Genomic DNA, 16037 nt, shown 5'->3' with positions numbered 1-16037 from the left:
TTATGGTTTTAGGTTTTAAGTCTTTAATCCATCTTGAGTTGTTTTTTGTATAAGGTGTAAGGAAGGGATCCAGTTTCTGTTTTCTGCATATGGCTAGCCAGTTTCCCAGCACCATTTATTAAATAGGGAATCCTTTCCCCATTGCTTGTTTTTGTCAGGTTTGTCAAAGATCAAATGGTTGTAGATGTGTGGTGTTATTTCTGAGGCCTCTGTTCTGTTCCATTTGTCTATATATCTGTTTTGGTACCAGTACCCTGCTGTTTTGGTTACTGTAGCCTTGTAGTATAGTTTGAAGTCAGGTAGCATGATACCCCCAGCTTTGTTCTTTTGGCTTAGGATTGTCTTGGCAATGCAAGCTCTTTTTTGGTTCCATATGAACCGTAAAGTAGTTTTTTCCAATTCTGTGAAGAAAGTCATTGGTAGCTTAATGGGGATGGCATTGAATCTATAAATTACCTTGGGCAGTATGGCCTTTTCATGATATTGATTCTTCCTAGCCATGAGCATGGAATGTTCTCCCAAAGTGCTGGGATTACAGGCATGAGCCACCACGCCCAGCCAAGGTCTTTATACACTTTGTGTGTGTGTGTGTGTGTATGTGTATGTGTGTATGTTTGTATAGAGACTACATATTATTTAACATTGTTCCTGTCTTCTACAGGGCTTGGAATATGTAGAGATAGGTATATAAAATATGTTCAATAAATGTTAACGTGGTTGTAATAGTTACCTTCCCAACTATTGTAGTTCTTGGTTGGAAGACTGCTTTAACATTTAAAGATGGGGTGACCCCAATCCATTCCTAGAAACTAAGGCATGGACTCTTAGCATAAGATTTCTGTCTCTGAAGAACAGTACTCTTATTTTAGAAAAACTTAAAGTGTTTACAAGATTATTTAGGAAAGTGAACAATATTTACTCATTATATATTCTCTTTATATAGGTCTCAATTATTGAAGGCCCTCACCTCACATAGTCATAATTGGGAAGTCACCATCCCTGTCAACTTATAATGCTAAAAGAATACCACCCCATCCCAAGGCTTTTTGGGAGTGTTGGGCATTTTGTCTTTAGTAGTGGTTTCGTATCTCATGTCCTTATTCACCCATCACCTTTTGTTTCTCAGAGACAACTCCTGCATAACAAGATGAAGAATAGACTTGGGATAATTTGTCATAGCAGGAGTATAAAACCAAGTGGTTCATCTTACTAAAAATAGTTACAGGTTAACAAATCAGAAATAGTTTCAAGGAGAAGGTCATCATCTGAGCATTGGAGTGAAGGGGATAGCATTTCAAGTGAGGGGTGTGACAGGTAAACACCTCAGTATAGGAATGAAACAGTATGTGAATCAACGAATAGATTGGACTTGGCTAGAAAATGAGTGTGAGTTGAAGAAAGGAGGAAATGCAAAGTTGTATAAATGGTACTAGTAAAGAGAGGAATGTTGATATTAAAGAACTATTGAATGCTCTAAGCAGGATTGACACAATTAAATTAGTTAGTTTTTAAGGGAGATTAATTAACAGAACTTTTTATTTGCATTTAAAAAATGTTTTTCAAATGTATCCATTAAACATATTGGCTTTTATCCCTTTTGCTCTATATCTCATGTGGCTTACACATAGCCTGCATGATGCAAACTCAACAATGTACTTTAGTTTCTTCACTCTCTGCCAAAGTGTTTTTTGAAGCACACTGGCTATTCCCTAAAGTGGCTTTAGTCTTGTCTTTTTGATTTGTTTTCCTGCTTTCATAATGTAGATGTGAATCTGAGTGTTTGTTTCTGTCTTCATTTGAGCTTTATTAACAAAGCAACATAAGCATTCCTTCTGCTAATTCTAGCTCAGTACATAGGGATTGTGCTGATTGCCTAAGCTTTATCCTAAATAAATACCTTAATGACAACTAATTAGGCTATCATTAAACCATATTTGTGGAACATCACCTTGAGTACAAAAATATATCTACTCAAGTATTGACTTTCATTTGGAAAACAAAAATAGTCTGTAAGAATATGGCTGTAAATAGAAAACATTTTTACCTGTTCACACAAATCATTTGGAAGAATAACCTCCTATTCACTGGGTATAGTATTCTGAGTTGATAGAATTTAACACAAATATGTCGCTCTGTTGTCTTCTGGCATGCATGGTTTATGACAAGAAGATAAGTTCTTCTTATTTACTTTTAGATAATGTGTTTTTTAAACTGTGGCTGCTTGCAAGATTTTTTTTTGTCTTTGGTTTTTACAATTTGAATATAATATGCCTAGATGTGATTTTTTTGGGGAGTAGGAGGGGTAGTCATCCTGCTTGGTGTTCTCTAATATCCTTGGATCTGTGGCTTGATGTCACGAATACAGGAAAACCTAAGTCATCATTTCCTCAAGAATTTCTTCTGTCTCCTTATCTCTTTCTTCTCCAGTTATACAATATGTAGATCATTTGATATTATTCCACAGTGTTTGGATTCTTTACACTGTTTTCATTCTTTTCCTCTCTTTTTTTTTATTTTGGGTTATACATATTGACCTGTCTTCAAGTTCACTGATTCTAATAAGTGTATTACATTGTGGTTTCATTTTGCATTTACTTAATGACTAAAGATATTGAGTATATTTTTATGTGTTACCTGCCAGCTATGTATCTTTGATGAAGTATCTGTTCAGCTATTTTTCCTGTGTTAAAAAATTGGATTGTTTCCTCTTATTAAATGGCAGGAAATAAAGATAAGTCAAGGAAGACCGCTAGATTTTTAGTTTGATTACCTGAGTAGATGTTACTACTGTTAGAAGACTAGGGGAAGAACAGGTTAGGGGCAAAATTCCAGTTCTGCTTTTGTCATGTTAAGTTTGGGATGCTGATTAGATATACAAATGGAGATGATAAATGTTCAGCTGGATATAAATTTGGAGTTCAGGGCATAGGTTTGGACAAGATATATACTTTGGGAGTCATTGGCATATAGAAAGTACATAATTCCATGGATCTGGATGGAATTACCTTAAGGTCTACTTCAACAGAAGCTTGGGGCATGCCAGGGTTTAGATGTAAATCCAGTAATAATGGAGATTTGAAAAGTAGCAAATATTGAGGTAGTGAAAAATCCCATCAAACTTTTTGAGTAATTTTCACTCTGCAAAAGTACCTAAGGGAGTTGCATTTTTTGGACCCCAGGTTGTTCTTAGCATGTTCCTAACCAGTAAGATAAGAGAAACATTAGAGAAACATTACAAGAAAATCTCAGAAAAGAACTGCTAACCATGTTGGAATGTTCTGACACAAAATCCAGTTCACATATTCTTAAGCAATGTGTCTTAAGCAAAAGTTATCTTAATAACAAATATTAATGATAAATTCTGTTTAAGTTCTCATGATTGTCCATCCTTCCATGGAAAATGTTTCATATCTAATAATCTATTATAAGAGCCAATCCCATATAGCTATTTTTAAGTGGTCAATTTTGAAACATTGTCAGGATTCCTGAGTCATGAAAATGTTAAATATTGGCATATAATTTTAAATCTACTGTTTAAACACCAAGTGTTAAAAAAAAAATAATCATAACTTATTTAATAAGTCAATAGTGCTGACACAGGGAACAGATAATATTATTTATGTAGTGAGATACTTTCACCATATAAATACCAAAACATGAAGTGCCTATAATTTATGGCCACTTCTTCATAATACAATAATGAATGTCTAATGAGGCCAGGTAAGGCTAGGTTAAGGGATGATGATGGTTGTGATAATGACAGTGATCTACTGAAAGTAGCGAGAGATATAGGAGATAAAAATTGGCTGAGGAGAAAGGAATTATCATTGTTTGTATTGGCTTATAGAGTTTTGGGGCAGAGAGCACTGCTGCTAGTGACGGAAATAACATTCACCATTTTCTTTTTTTTTTTTTTTTTTTTTTGAGACGGAGTCTCGCTCTGTCACCCAGGCTGGAGTGCAGTGGCCGGATCTCAGCTCACTGCAAGCTCCGCCTCCCGGGTTCACGCCATTCTCCTGCCTCAGCCTCCCGAGTAGCTGGGACTACAGGCGCCCGCCACCTCGCCCGGCTAGTTTTTTGTATTTTTTAGTAGAGACGGAGTTTCACTGGGTTAGCCAGGCTGGTCTCGATCTCCTGACCTCATGATCCGCCCGTCTCGGCCTCCCAAAGTGCTGGGATTACAGGCTTGAGCCACCGCGCCCGGCCTACATTCACCATTTTCATAGTATTGTGCAGTGTTCTGTGCCTGGTCCTTGACATTAACAAATATTATTAAGCCTTCTGTTGCACTTTTCTGAAATTATGGAGCTTCACAAACCACAAAACTTTCCTAGAAGGCACAGAGTGACGTAAATGGTTAGAAGAGAAATATTCAAGCTTTGGGGCATCATGTATATTTATCCATTCCCTGCTTCTGCCACTCTTGTTTCTGGACAGTAGGACATATGTGTTGCTTTCACTACCTACCTTCAGCCCCATTCACCTCTCTTGGATCTTACTTGGCTTTGTTTTGTTTTGTTTTGAGACGGAGTCTCGCTTTGTCACCAGGGCTGGAGTGCAGTGGCATGATCTTGGCTCACTGCAAACTCCTCCTCCCGGGGTCAAGTGTCTCCTGCCTCAGCCTCGTGAGTAGCTGGGATTATAGGTGTGTGCCACCACGTCCAGCTAATTTTTGTATTTTTAGTAGAGACAGAGTTTCACCATGTTGGCCACGCTGGTCTCAAACTCCTGACCTCAAATGATCCGCCCACCTCGGCCTCCCAAAGTGCTGGGATTGCAGGCATGAGCCACCATGCCCGGCCTTTATTTGACTTTGTGAACTTCTTCATTAGTGACAGAAATTTCTCAGTATTTCTATTTAACTGGGCAAACTTAGGTAGGTTGACTCATTATTGATAAAAGGTCTGCCAAGCAATTAAATAAAGCAGGGTTATGTGATACTTAAAATGGCTAGTATTAATTGAGTACTTACTATCTACTATCCCAAGATCTTTGCATGCATCATCTCATTTACTCCTCAGAGCAGTCTATGAGGTAAACATTAGTTTCTGTATTTTAGATGAAGAAAATGGCACTTAGGAAGGTGAAGTAACTTGCCTCATAACACCGTAAGTGGCAGAATTGACTGGCACCCTTGGCTTTTTGACCCAGTAGTCCTCATCCTTGAATATTTTTTACTGTATGGAAAAATGTTTTCTGAGTTCTAGTAACTAATATAGAATAAACAGAATTTTGTCAGCATACTATGTAATAGTGTCTGTGATTACAGGTTTTACTTGTTTGCTCACATTGGTGCACAATAGTCTTTTTTATTCTTTCCCTAAAAACCATCTCTACTATAGTGCCAACTAAATATTTTGGAATAAATTGAAGAACTAATTTTTTTAAGACTAAATTATCATCTTTGTCTCAACTAACTTGAAGTGCCTCTGCCAACAACTTTACTTTCTATATAGAGTATAACTAACATGTGGTCTGTAGTAGACATGCAGGAAATGCTTATGGAATGGATCCTAACATAGTGCTAAAGATGTCTCTGGTTTAGAATGCTCTCCTAAGCTTTGCAAGGCCCACTGGATATTGCTGCAAAGCCTGCCTTTACACCCTGCAAGTGTAGGGTGTGGGAAAGGGAAAATAGTTTATAGGCCAGTAACTGCAAGTCAAATGATTTGAAATTACCACAAATTAGATAAAGTTAATTTCTTCTTTTCAACTTTTGAGCAACATAATTGTTATATTCAGATAAACTGCTGGTGTAATTATCCTTCTCTGCCAAACTTCATAATCACAAAAGCCAATTTTAACTTGCTAGTAACCAACTTCTGGTTCCCATCTTCTAGTGCCTTTATGTGATTTTACTAACATAGGCAGGAATTTAAAGCCATTGTCTTCAATCCTGTCTCTGAATCCAGGCATGGTCAGTAGTGATTTGTTTCTAAATCTCAAAGTTCCACAATTAGCTGTTTAAAAATAGAGTTTTGGACCAGTAGCTTTTTGTATTCTGGTTTATTTCTGCCATTTGTAGTAGCATAAATGAAGCTTCCTTGTCTAGGGTTATGTCCTGGGCAGTAAAAACCATGGAGTAGAAAATTGATTTTTTAAAATGATTTTGAATAGTCGTAACTGCTGCTTAATGGAATCATCTTGGGTGAACTTAGAAGTAGTTAGTAATGTGTGCTGCGTGCTGGTTGTCTAGGATTTTCATGATGAAAGACTTAGAGATAGTTCTACTGCCACTCTTGGTTGGTGGTTTACTAGCCTGAGATGCAAGATGGTGTCATAATTCTTATAGGATATCTCAGAGGCAACTGCTCACAGGATCCAGGCAGGTTAATTAAATGACCGATGATGGCTAGACATAAGGTGATAGGGAGCAATGTAGACTTTGGTGAACTGGAGAGCATATATTCCACCTAAGTGTGAAAACTGCTGTTCATTTCCATCTTGTTACTGTCATGGGAGAGTGTGAGCCTGTTACAACACCCAAATTTTTTAAAGGAGCTTGAAACCTGAATCTTAATGCAAAAGTTTTCATTTTTTAAATATTGGTAACTAATACAAATTTTAAAATTATGAGCCAAATACAATGTATCTGTGGACTGAATGCAATCTACAAGCCATCAATTTGTGGACCTCTGGTGTATCCTATGATACAGGGTAGTAGTTTCCCCATGGGTATAATTTGAGGAAGACTAGGATTATATCCTAAGAGATTTCATTCTTTTGTGCTAGAGTCATTCTTCCCCATACTCTTCACACACAGTTTCTTAAATTCCTCATGACTTAGCGAGAGTGAAGTATCAGCTCTTATCTCTATGGGAAGAAAAACTGGGGCCTTGGATAGGAAGAGTTGAGCACCCGATGTGGAGCCACTAAAAGTTAAGACAGAATGGTAGGCCAAAGCTGCCAAGTTTGGGACTTGTATACCTGTTTGGAAATGTCAAAAGTCCTTGTTAAGTAGAAGCAATTGTACTGATCCTACACATACAGATTTTTCAGAAGTCTTACCAGGATATATCCTTCATCCTACATAGTAAGTATTAAGAGAGCTGTTACAAATCTAGTTGATACACTAGAGAAAATAGTAATTCTGTTCACAACTTAGCAGCAGAGTCATAAACCGAATAAAGTTTGATTCCTTAGATAAGCAGGTAAAAATGTCATTGTTTACTCTTTAAAGGAGAAAGAACATTGATAAATCAACCCAGCAAAGACCATTCTTTTTGGTTTGCTGCCTGTGTAAAGATGACTACCAATGTTCATTTTACTACCATGAAAACTTAGACCAGAGGGTTGGTGGGTATTAATGTGATCTGTTAAGGGAGACTAGTAACCTGATTTTATTGGATAGAGACATTTTCATAGAAATGCTCAACACTACTGAATACATCAAAAACCATACTTTATTTTATGTATAGCAATACAATTTACATATTAAATAACACTATAATAGAATGATTTGATATAGTTTAAACAGAAGAAAAAGGGAAAATTTTCAGGTTACAAAATCCCTCCCCCTGAACAAATATTAAAAACAACAACAACAAAAAAAAAACCAAAAAAAACCACTTTTTCCAAATGGGTCAATGTGACGAATGTATTCAGTGACTAATTATGTCTAATTCCTATTGCACAAATGGTCAATGGAATTAAAAAGAAAACCCAACTTTCACAATCACTGCCTCAAAGAAATAACACATGTTGGATTCTTTTGGAATGTAAAGATGGTTTTTGCTACTTCAATACACAGAAAGTTGAATTCACATATCCACCACAAAAAGGAAAAAAAAAAAAAAACTATGACGGAGGTGAAACTAGAAAAAAATTAGCTTTATATGAAAATATAAAATTCTATGATTATATACCATAGATACAAAGTTCCCAGAAGATGCTTACCCAAGCAACAAAATATTTACAGTTTTAATGATTTTTAGCTATTTCAAAATGAAGTGAAAGAAACATGAGTCAACATGAAGGCAGAATTCTTTAGAAACAATGGCTGCTTGCTAGTTTCAAATGTCCTAACAAAAAAGGAGTCACTACCCCAAATGTTGGAGAGTTGCGACATTTTATAAAATTGACTGTCTCCTTTTCTGGAGATGTTTATTTCTTAAAACTCAAGATATTTTTCTTGAAATTAATTATCCTCTGTAGAAAATGCTTCCCTTTGCAAATATTTAACAAAAATACTAAAAAGAGTTTAACAGCTAAGACAAAGTAGAGGCCAAATATCATTATTACAATTCCTTCCTATTTGTAGCATGCCTTCTTTCAAGAGATAAGTAAAGCCAGGATTGTGTGTTAAATGGCAACTAAGGGAAAGCGCAAAGGATTAAGTGAAATTACATCTGTTAAAAAAAAAAAAGCAGGCATTTTCCCTTCATATAAAAATTCACTGGCACCATTTGAACATAAACTTTAGAACATAGGAGTTGAAAATGCATTTCCAGTATAACCGCTAAATTCTTAAGACAAAACTACATTTTGATTCTTAAATTATGATGAGTTGGGTTTTTTTTTTTTTTTAATTTTTGCTTAGAATTAGTAATATGTATCTTTGGTAAATTGGTATCTATATTTTAATTTTAAATACAGTATATATGCGTTTAAGAAAAATTCATAACAAGGCTGTTGTGCTGTGTCATTATAAAATAACTATTTACTGATTTCAATATGTCACTCTGGGCTAAAAACTCCAGCAACCAGAACTTGGAACACCATAACCCTTCTTTGGCCTCGCTGGACTCTTCTACTTGAATAGACTAAAAACTCTAAAGGCATAAAAATTAGGATGACCAATTAGCTAATCTTATTCTTTTTGAAATTCAGAAATTAACTTTTTTCCTATTAAAGAAGATATCTTGGCTATCGCATGTAAGAAAGAGTTCTCCTGATGGCAACGTGTCTTTTCTTTGATGTCCAGCACAGCCATTTGGTCTGATCATTGCAATTTATTTTTATATGATGTGTGCATTTTGCTTACCTAGAGCTAAATTCATATACACAAACAGCTTATTTTATAAAGTAGCACACATTAATTTGCAATAGCTATTTCCTTTCCCCTGAGTGCAAGTGTTAATAACCTTGTTTTGTATGTAAGCAATGTGCTTATGTCTCAAAGAAAACCCTGTCTTTGAAACTCTGCCTCTGGAAAGATGCAAGCTATGTTTTTGCCAATAACACATGAATAATAATAGTGAGGATCTTGCAGGGATGTCTGCAAGGACATCCCTGTCTCTTGCAGGGATGAGGACCTGCTAAATATAACTGTCCTCATCGAAGTGTGTGTGGACCACTTTGGCAAGATGGGCAAGTAGGAACTGCTTATAATTCAGTGGGTCAGGATATGGAGACTTTGGTTCAAGCTTGCTGGAGACACAGATTGCTCACAGGGAACTTCTAAACTCTTTTGTTGTTTCTATCCTATTTACTAGCTGTTTTAGTGTGATTCTGAAACCACTGTAAGAGATAGCCACAGAATTGCATTGGAGGGTCTGCCTTTCCATGAATTGAGCCCTCTATAAATAGCACAGGGGGGAATACTTGCTATTTGTCTTTGAACCAATGTTTACTTTTATTAAAAAAATCACTGAGAAAGGGACCATGTACCCTAACTTGAACATTATTTTTGAACATCAAGCCCACTTTGCCATCTACTAAAAAGAGTTAACACATATCAATACTCTATGCAACTAAAATAACCCACTTAATTGACTAAAAGAAAAGTCTAGCTCATTGCTTTCCTGATTTTCCTCAGCATCTGGCAGTTGTACTGTTCCTGTGTTCAAGCTTTACTTGAACTTTACAGAGCTTCCTGTGTCACCTCTGGTGGGAACGGAGGGGCTGTAAAGGTGTCTGTCATCTATAGCACATGAAACTTAGCATGCTCTCTTGAACATCTTAAGACTAGCTTATACACCTCTTGAAAAGCAGAGTATTCCATGTTGTTGAATCTGTGTATTGAGAAGATGAGATAAACCCTGGTAAGTTATGTAGTTTACAAAAACTCCATTGACCTAGCCTTTGCATTCAAATTCTTTAACTTGGCCCATAGCTTCTTTCTCCTTAGCAATTCTGGTCCTCCAGCACCATTCTGACAAACTTTATGAAAGCCAACTCAAGATAAATAGAACCTCAGTGCTGATCATCATTAATGTTTAATGCCTACCCAGATGGCATGACAGCAGCCAGCGTGGCCTTTTTGTTGAAGTTAATTGACATAAAAAGTAAACAAAACCCTATTCGTCTTAACAGGCCCAGTTCTGGTGATGATTTCACTTTTGACAGAAGCTGTCCCTCAAAAGCAAACATGCAATAGAAGAAACAGATCTCAGTAAGTAGCTTATTTTTCTAACGAACACTACTGAAATTTCTTATTAATGCTCCCAATTTTCCCATTATGCGCTGCAGGGTGAATATGGCTCCAGAGGCTGCACTAAATAACTTCCTTGAGCTCTAATGATTATTGGTGTCTTTTACTGATGTGTATCTGTTCTTGACACTAAACTATACAAAAGCATACAAAGCCATCTCCCTCTTTTAAAAACTTGAAAATGTGGGTATCATCTTTAATTACATATTTTAATTCTCTCTCCAAACAAATCAGATTTATCTATGTGTGGGAGTTTAGATAGTCCCAAGACTTTTGCTAATAAAGTATTTCCAATTTAATCTTAAGTAGAAGAATGTATATAATTAAGAGATTTATTATAAAACATTTGGCAAAGAAGAAAAGAATAGTAACTATGTAGGTAGTTTTTATTAGATTGCTATATGAGTAATAGGGAATTTTTAGAGGGCTAGTTACAAAATTACACACCTGCAGTGTGTAATTCTTCTACCTACTGTGAGGTATGGTATTATAAACTGAGAAGCATTAATGGAGAGTAACTAAAGGGTCTCCTAACTGAGTTGTATATAATATTGCCCTCTTGCTATTGTTAAAGATAGCCCTGATTTTAGGATGTAGCTATTTCAGAGAGTCAAAATGGAAATAACACACATTGTCCACATAGCTACTGTGAAAGCTGTAATACAGAGTTATCCTTTATTTTGACACATTTTTTAAAAACTGTGAATATAACTTTGTAACTAATAAGGGATGGTCACATGAAGCAGTTCTTAAGCCTTCTAACTTCTTAAGGGATCTCTTAACCGGCATAAATGGAACTGTTTCAAGGCCATGACATTAACAGACCTTTTTAGCTCCCAATAGCCTGCTAGTCTGTAAAAGAAAACAATGCTATCCACTCCATTAAAATACAGAAGGCATACAGTATTGAACAGTGCCTAAAAAAAAGGAGAGGAGGACTGAAGAAAAGTACAGCATTGCCTGCTAGTAGAATGCAACTGCTTTAGCAATAATAATAATAATAATAATAATAATAATAAAAGCAATATTCACTGTCGTAACAAAGACCTTCACTGTATCGAACTAAAAAAAAGTAGCATGTACATTGTGATGGAATGTCACATCAGGGTTTGCTGTTGTGTAAGATTATAGGCAGTAACACTGATCATATAGTGCAAACTAGGTAACATTGCGTTTCCATGTGTGAAATGAACACAGGTGCAAATGCTCAGTAGGATACCAGTAAGACATAAAATGGCAAAAAATAAATATCAAAACTTTTATCAGTGTAAAAAAGTAACTGGGTTATTGTATAACCTAGAGTCTGGCAAAAAAGGCCTCAAAAAAGTTCTCAGTCTTCAGAAGTTTACAAATTAAGTGCCCTTTCAGGATTCCAGTCACACTAGGGACTCCATGCTCTCGGCAGGGTCTGATTCATCTGCAATGAGAACAGCACCATTTTTGTCCACTGTCATGGGACCATTTCCATTTTCTTTAGTGCTGACCAAGCTGAGCATTGCTTTATAGACGAACTGGTATTGTTCCTGAAAAACAAGAGGAAGACAGTTTGAGCCAAAGAACAGCTTAGTCATTTCATGTAAGCTAGAAATACCGATTAAAATGGTAATTGTGAAAAACATACTAGAGAAACAGAAATATCATAAATGTTATCTAAGAAACTTTAAAAAAATCATTTGAGAATCCATTATAGTCAAGACCTATACCTTCTTCATGTTCTTTTGATCTCTGTTAGCTTGGAACCAATTCTCAATGTTGATAGTTCATTAAGATAACCAGAGAATACTATCCTCTAAAGCAGGGCTTCTCAACCTGAGCACTACTGACATTTTGAGCCAGATAATTCTATGGTGTTGAGGGCTGTCTTGTGCTCTGTGGTTTGCTTAGCAGCATCTCTGGCCTGTATCCTCTAGATGCCATCCATTTGCAGTTGTGACAAGCAAAAAAATCTCCAGACATGGCCAAATGTCCCCTGGGTGGGGGAAAATCACCCCCAGTTGAGAACAACTGCTCTAAACTGTGAGTCTGAGTTTCAACTGATGTAGTACAGGTTTTACACATAAGCACACTACTTACAATGTCTGTGAATACTCCAGGCCTCATAAGATTGATCATTTTTGCAACCTGGAAAACATCCACAGCGTTTTCATTCTCCAGTTGCTGGGACAGGGTGGTAAGGGCACATAACATTCCTGCTGAAACTGCTCCATACCTGGGGGAGAAAAAAAAAAGATATGATTTCAGATGTATAAAGGGACCAAATATATTTAAACGAAATTACTGTCATGTATTTTCATAGAAACTAAGTAGACTGTTTTGACGTTTATTCTAAAGACACGAATGAATGAAATGCTGGATGGGGGAGGGATTTGGAAGCTAGCATAAAGGTGAGATTTGTTTATGAAGTGGAATATCCCAAATTGGTTCATTAGACGTTTAGCTTGATATCTAATAGGAAATGAGAGGTTCAAAAGTAGACTTGGGAGAGCTAAAGATGATTTGGTATTGGTGATGAGTTGGGTGGTACAATAGAAAAAACAATAAAGAGAACCTCTTAACTAGAGGTTATTGGACAAGCAGCCAGTGATGAAGGGCTCTGAATTTTTTTTAAACCGTTCCAAATAGTTAAATTGAACTTACAGAATATGAAAAATTAAAAAAATGGAAATATATGGCTCCAAACAGACAATTTCCAAAATTAATTTCATATGAAGTAATTATTTTTGGCACTGAAGTGGAACTTTCCTAATGAGAGCACTTTCTATGAAATCCTTGGAAAGATAAATATGGTTCTCTTTGCTTCACAAAAAAGTCTTAGAAAGGTAGTAAATTTCCATTAGGCCAGGTTGGTAACTCCACTTTTCACAGGAATCTGTGATGGAACATAGTTTCCACATTAGTGATGAGAAAACAGATGGATTAAATGAATTGTTCAAGATGCTGTTGCTGGCTGGTGACAGAGATGAGACTGGAGTTCAGATGCCCTGTGCCCATTGTTTTTTGAAAAACTTAAATGTCATTTCTAAATTGTTACATAACATTAAAATATTACATGTTTTACATCTTTAATACAAATAAGACCAAAGTCCCCCTTAGCCACCACCCCCCAACTTTAGAGGTGACCTCTCCAGAGGTAAAAATTATTACACATGTAGATACAGCCTTCCAGATTTAGGTATATCACTACATTTCAGTTCAACTCATTATTTCATCATTATTTCGTCTGCTACATGCATACGAAGTTTACCTTCTAGATGGACATTTAGCTTGTTTGAATTTGTGCACTTTAGCATAGGTACTGAGTAGAAGGGCTAGGGTCCCAGGTATGCCCATTTTTAGTTTTAAAGATACTACTGTATTTCTTTCCCAAGTGGTTGTTACCTGTTCATACTATTCCCAGCATGAGAATACTTGCTTCTCCTCATCGTTTTAAACTTGAAACACTTTTGCCAGTCTGATGAGTGGAAGACTGTATCTTACTAGGGTTTTAATTTACATTTCCTTGATTACCAGGGAGGCTGAATGTCTTTTTTTGAATATTGACCATCTATATTTTCTCTTCTGAAATTGCCTAATTAACACTTTTCTAGTAAGTTTGCCTCTTTCAAATTGATTTATATAGGAGTTATTTTTACAGTGTCTGTAGTACTTGTGAGTTTTTTTCCCCCCCAATCTATTTCTCTTAACATTGTTTGTGGTCATTTTGTTATACGAAAGTATAGTTTAGATGTAATCAAGTTGATAAATCTTTTATTTTTGTCTTTTATTGGAATCTTGTTTGAGAATGCTTTCTCTAACCTTTTTTTTAAAGATACTTTCCTACATGTTCTAATTTTACTTTGGTACATTTAATTGTCTAATTCATCTGAGTCTTATTCTTGCTTTGATGTAAGGAAGGGGTCTGATTATAGTTATTTTTCCATTGGATAACCAGTTGTCCCAGCATTTCTTATTTTACATTGTGATCTTTTCTCATTGACATCAGCTTCCTTTTTAGCATGTACTACATTCTTCTATATGCAAGCCTATTTCTGAACTCTATTTTGACCTTTTATTCTGTTTGTCTATTTTTTGTACCTCCCCATGTGTATCCCAGTTCCTTAATAAGTCTTGATATCTGATAAAGCAAGTTTCTGTAATAGTCTTGGCTGTCTCTACATTTACTTCATATTGTTTTTAGCAATTCAAACATACAATTTTCATTTTTTACTGGTACACTTATGTCCAAATAACTCTAACCTTCCACCCGACTCCATCCTGTTTCATAGTAATTTTGAAACCAGATTGTTAAGGAACACAAACATTTTTGTTGGGATTTTGATTAGGTTGCACTGAATATATAGATGGATCTGAGGAAATTACCATCTTTTCAATCTTGAGTTTTTCTCTTCATGAGCATGATGTCTTTTCTCCATTTATTCAGGCCTTTTATAGCTTTTAACTAGGTTTTATAGTTTTCTTTATAGTCTTTGCCAATTTCATTTTTGGTAAATTTTTAGGTACTTTAGAGTTTGTTACTCCTATTAATGGCCTCCTTTTGTGACAACATTTTCTGTTTAGTTTCACTTCATACATGGGAAAGTTACTGATTTTCACATGGTGAAATTGTATCCGGTCAAACAGAAGAACCTGGCTTAAGTTGGAATAGTTTGTGGATTTTTTAGGTAGTTGACATCTTTATCTGCCAATAATGCGAATATTCCCTCTGTTCAACTTTTATGCTTCTTCTATCTTCTGCTTTTACTGTGTTGGCTAGCACCTACATAGGCTTACATACTAGCACTGAAAGCAAGTATCATGTATCTTAAATGTTCAAGCTTCTAAGTTTTTAATACTAAAATGTTTGCTAATATGCATCTGGTAAATAACAATTATAAAGGTAAAGAGGATGCTTTCTATTTTTACTCTAAGTGGTTTTTTTTGGAGGAGGGGGGTCATGAATGGGTGTTGTTTTATTGTACGCTTTTCAGTATCTATTGATTTTTTTTTTTAAATGTCTCTAAAAATGTCCTGAATTTACTGATAAACTTTTGGTAATATATCAAAAGCTTAACACCAGCTCTGCATTACTAGGATAAGTTTTTCATGATGTGTAATTAATTCTTTTAATATACTAGGTTTTATTAGACACTTTTTATTGGCATTTTTGCATCGGAGTTCAAATAAGTAAGCTTGGCCTATACATTTCCATTCTGGTGCTAAGCCTTTTTTGTTTAAATCAACGTTGCATTAAATCTTCTGTATGTTACTTTTCATATGTAGCCTTGGTCAGGACTTATGGGCCCTAACAAGTGGAAAACTCATTCTCTTATTCAGTTCTTAGTGATCACTAACATGTGTTGTGCTTTATGTGCCATGTTCTCTTATAGGTATTTACATGTACTGACTTAGTCCTCACAGTAACCCTATGGTATGGGTACCAGTATTACCTCTGTTTGAGGTTGAATAAATAAGGCACATTTAGGTGAAGTAACTGGCCAAGATCGCATAGTGAGACTAGAGTTTAAAATTGAACTGATACATGTAAATGGCTCAGAACAGAGACTGGCACACACCACATACCATGTGTTCACTAAGTGTTATTTTACTATGCTTATTTCTAGGCTTAAACATTTATTAGTATAGAGTTATAAAATCTTAAATGCTTATTTTCTTTTAAAATATGTAT

General features: G+C 35.6%; 1 protein-coding gene across 2 annotated transcripts in view; it reads right to left on the bottom strand.

Annotated features, from left to right (window-relative positions):
- Nucleotides 1–7385: 7385 nt before the first annotated feature.
- PTPRG (protein tyrosine phosphatase receptor type G) overlaps nt 7386–16037 on the bottom strand; it is a 745156-nt gene continuing 736504 nt past the window's right edge. For both annotated transcript variants that reach the window (XM_050781197.1, XM_050781198.1), the window contains 2 exons: nt 12446–12581; nt 7386–11895 (listed from right to left, as the gene is read on the bottom strand). In XM_050781197.1, the coding sequence (XP_050637154.1) occupies nt 11749–11895; nt 12446–12581 (283 nt within the window). In that variant the 3' untranslated portion in view covers nt 7386–11748. The remainder of the gene's footprint in view (nt 11896–12445; nt 12582–16037) is intronic.

This window comes from Macaca thibetana, chromosome 2 (assembly GCF_024542745.1).
Source record: "Macaca thibetana thibetana isolate TM-01 chromosome 2, ASM2454274v1, whole genome shotgun sequence".
Lineage (NCBI taxonomy): Eukaryota > Metazoa > Chordata > Mammalia > Primates > Cercopithecidae > Macaca > Macaca thibetana.
The sequence above is the reverse complement of the archived record's forward strand: the minus strand, read 5'-3'. Positions and strand labels throughout refer to the sequence as shown.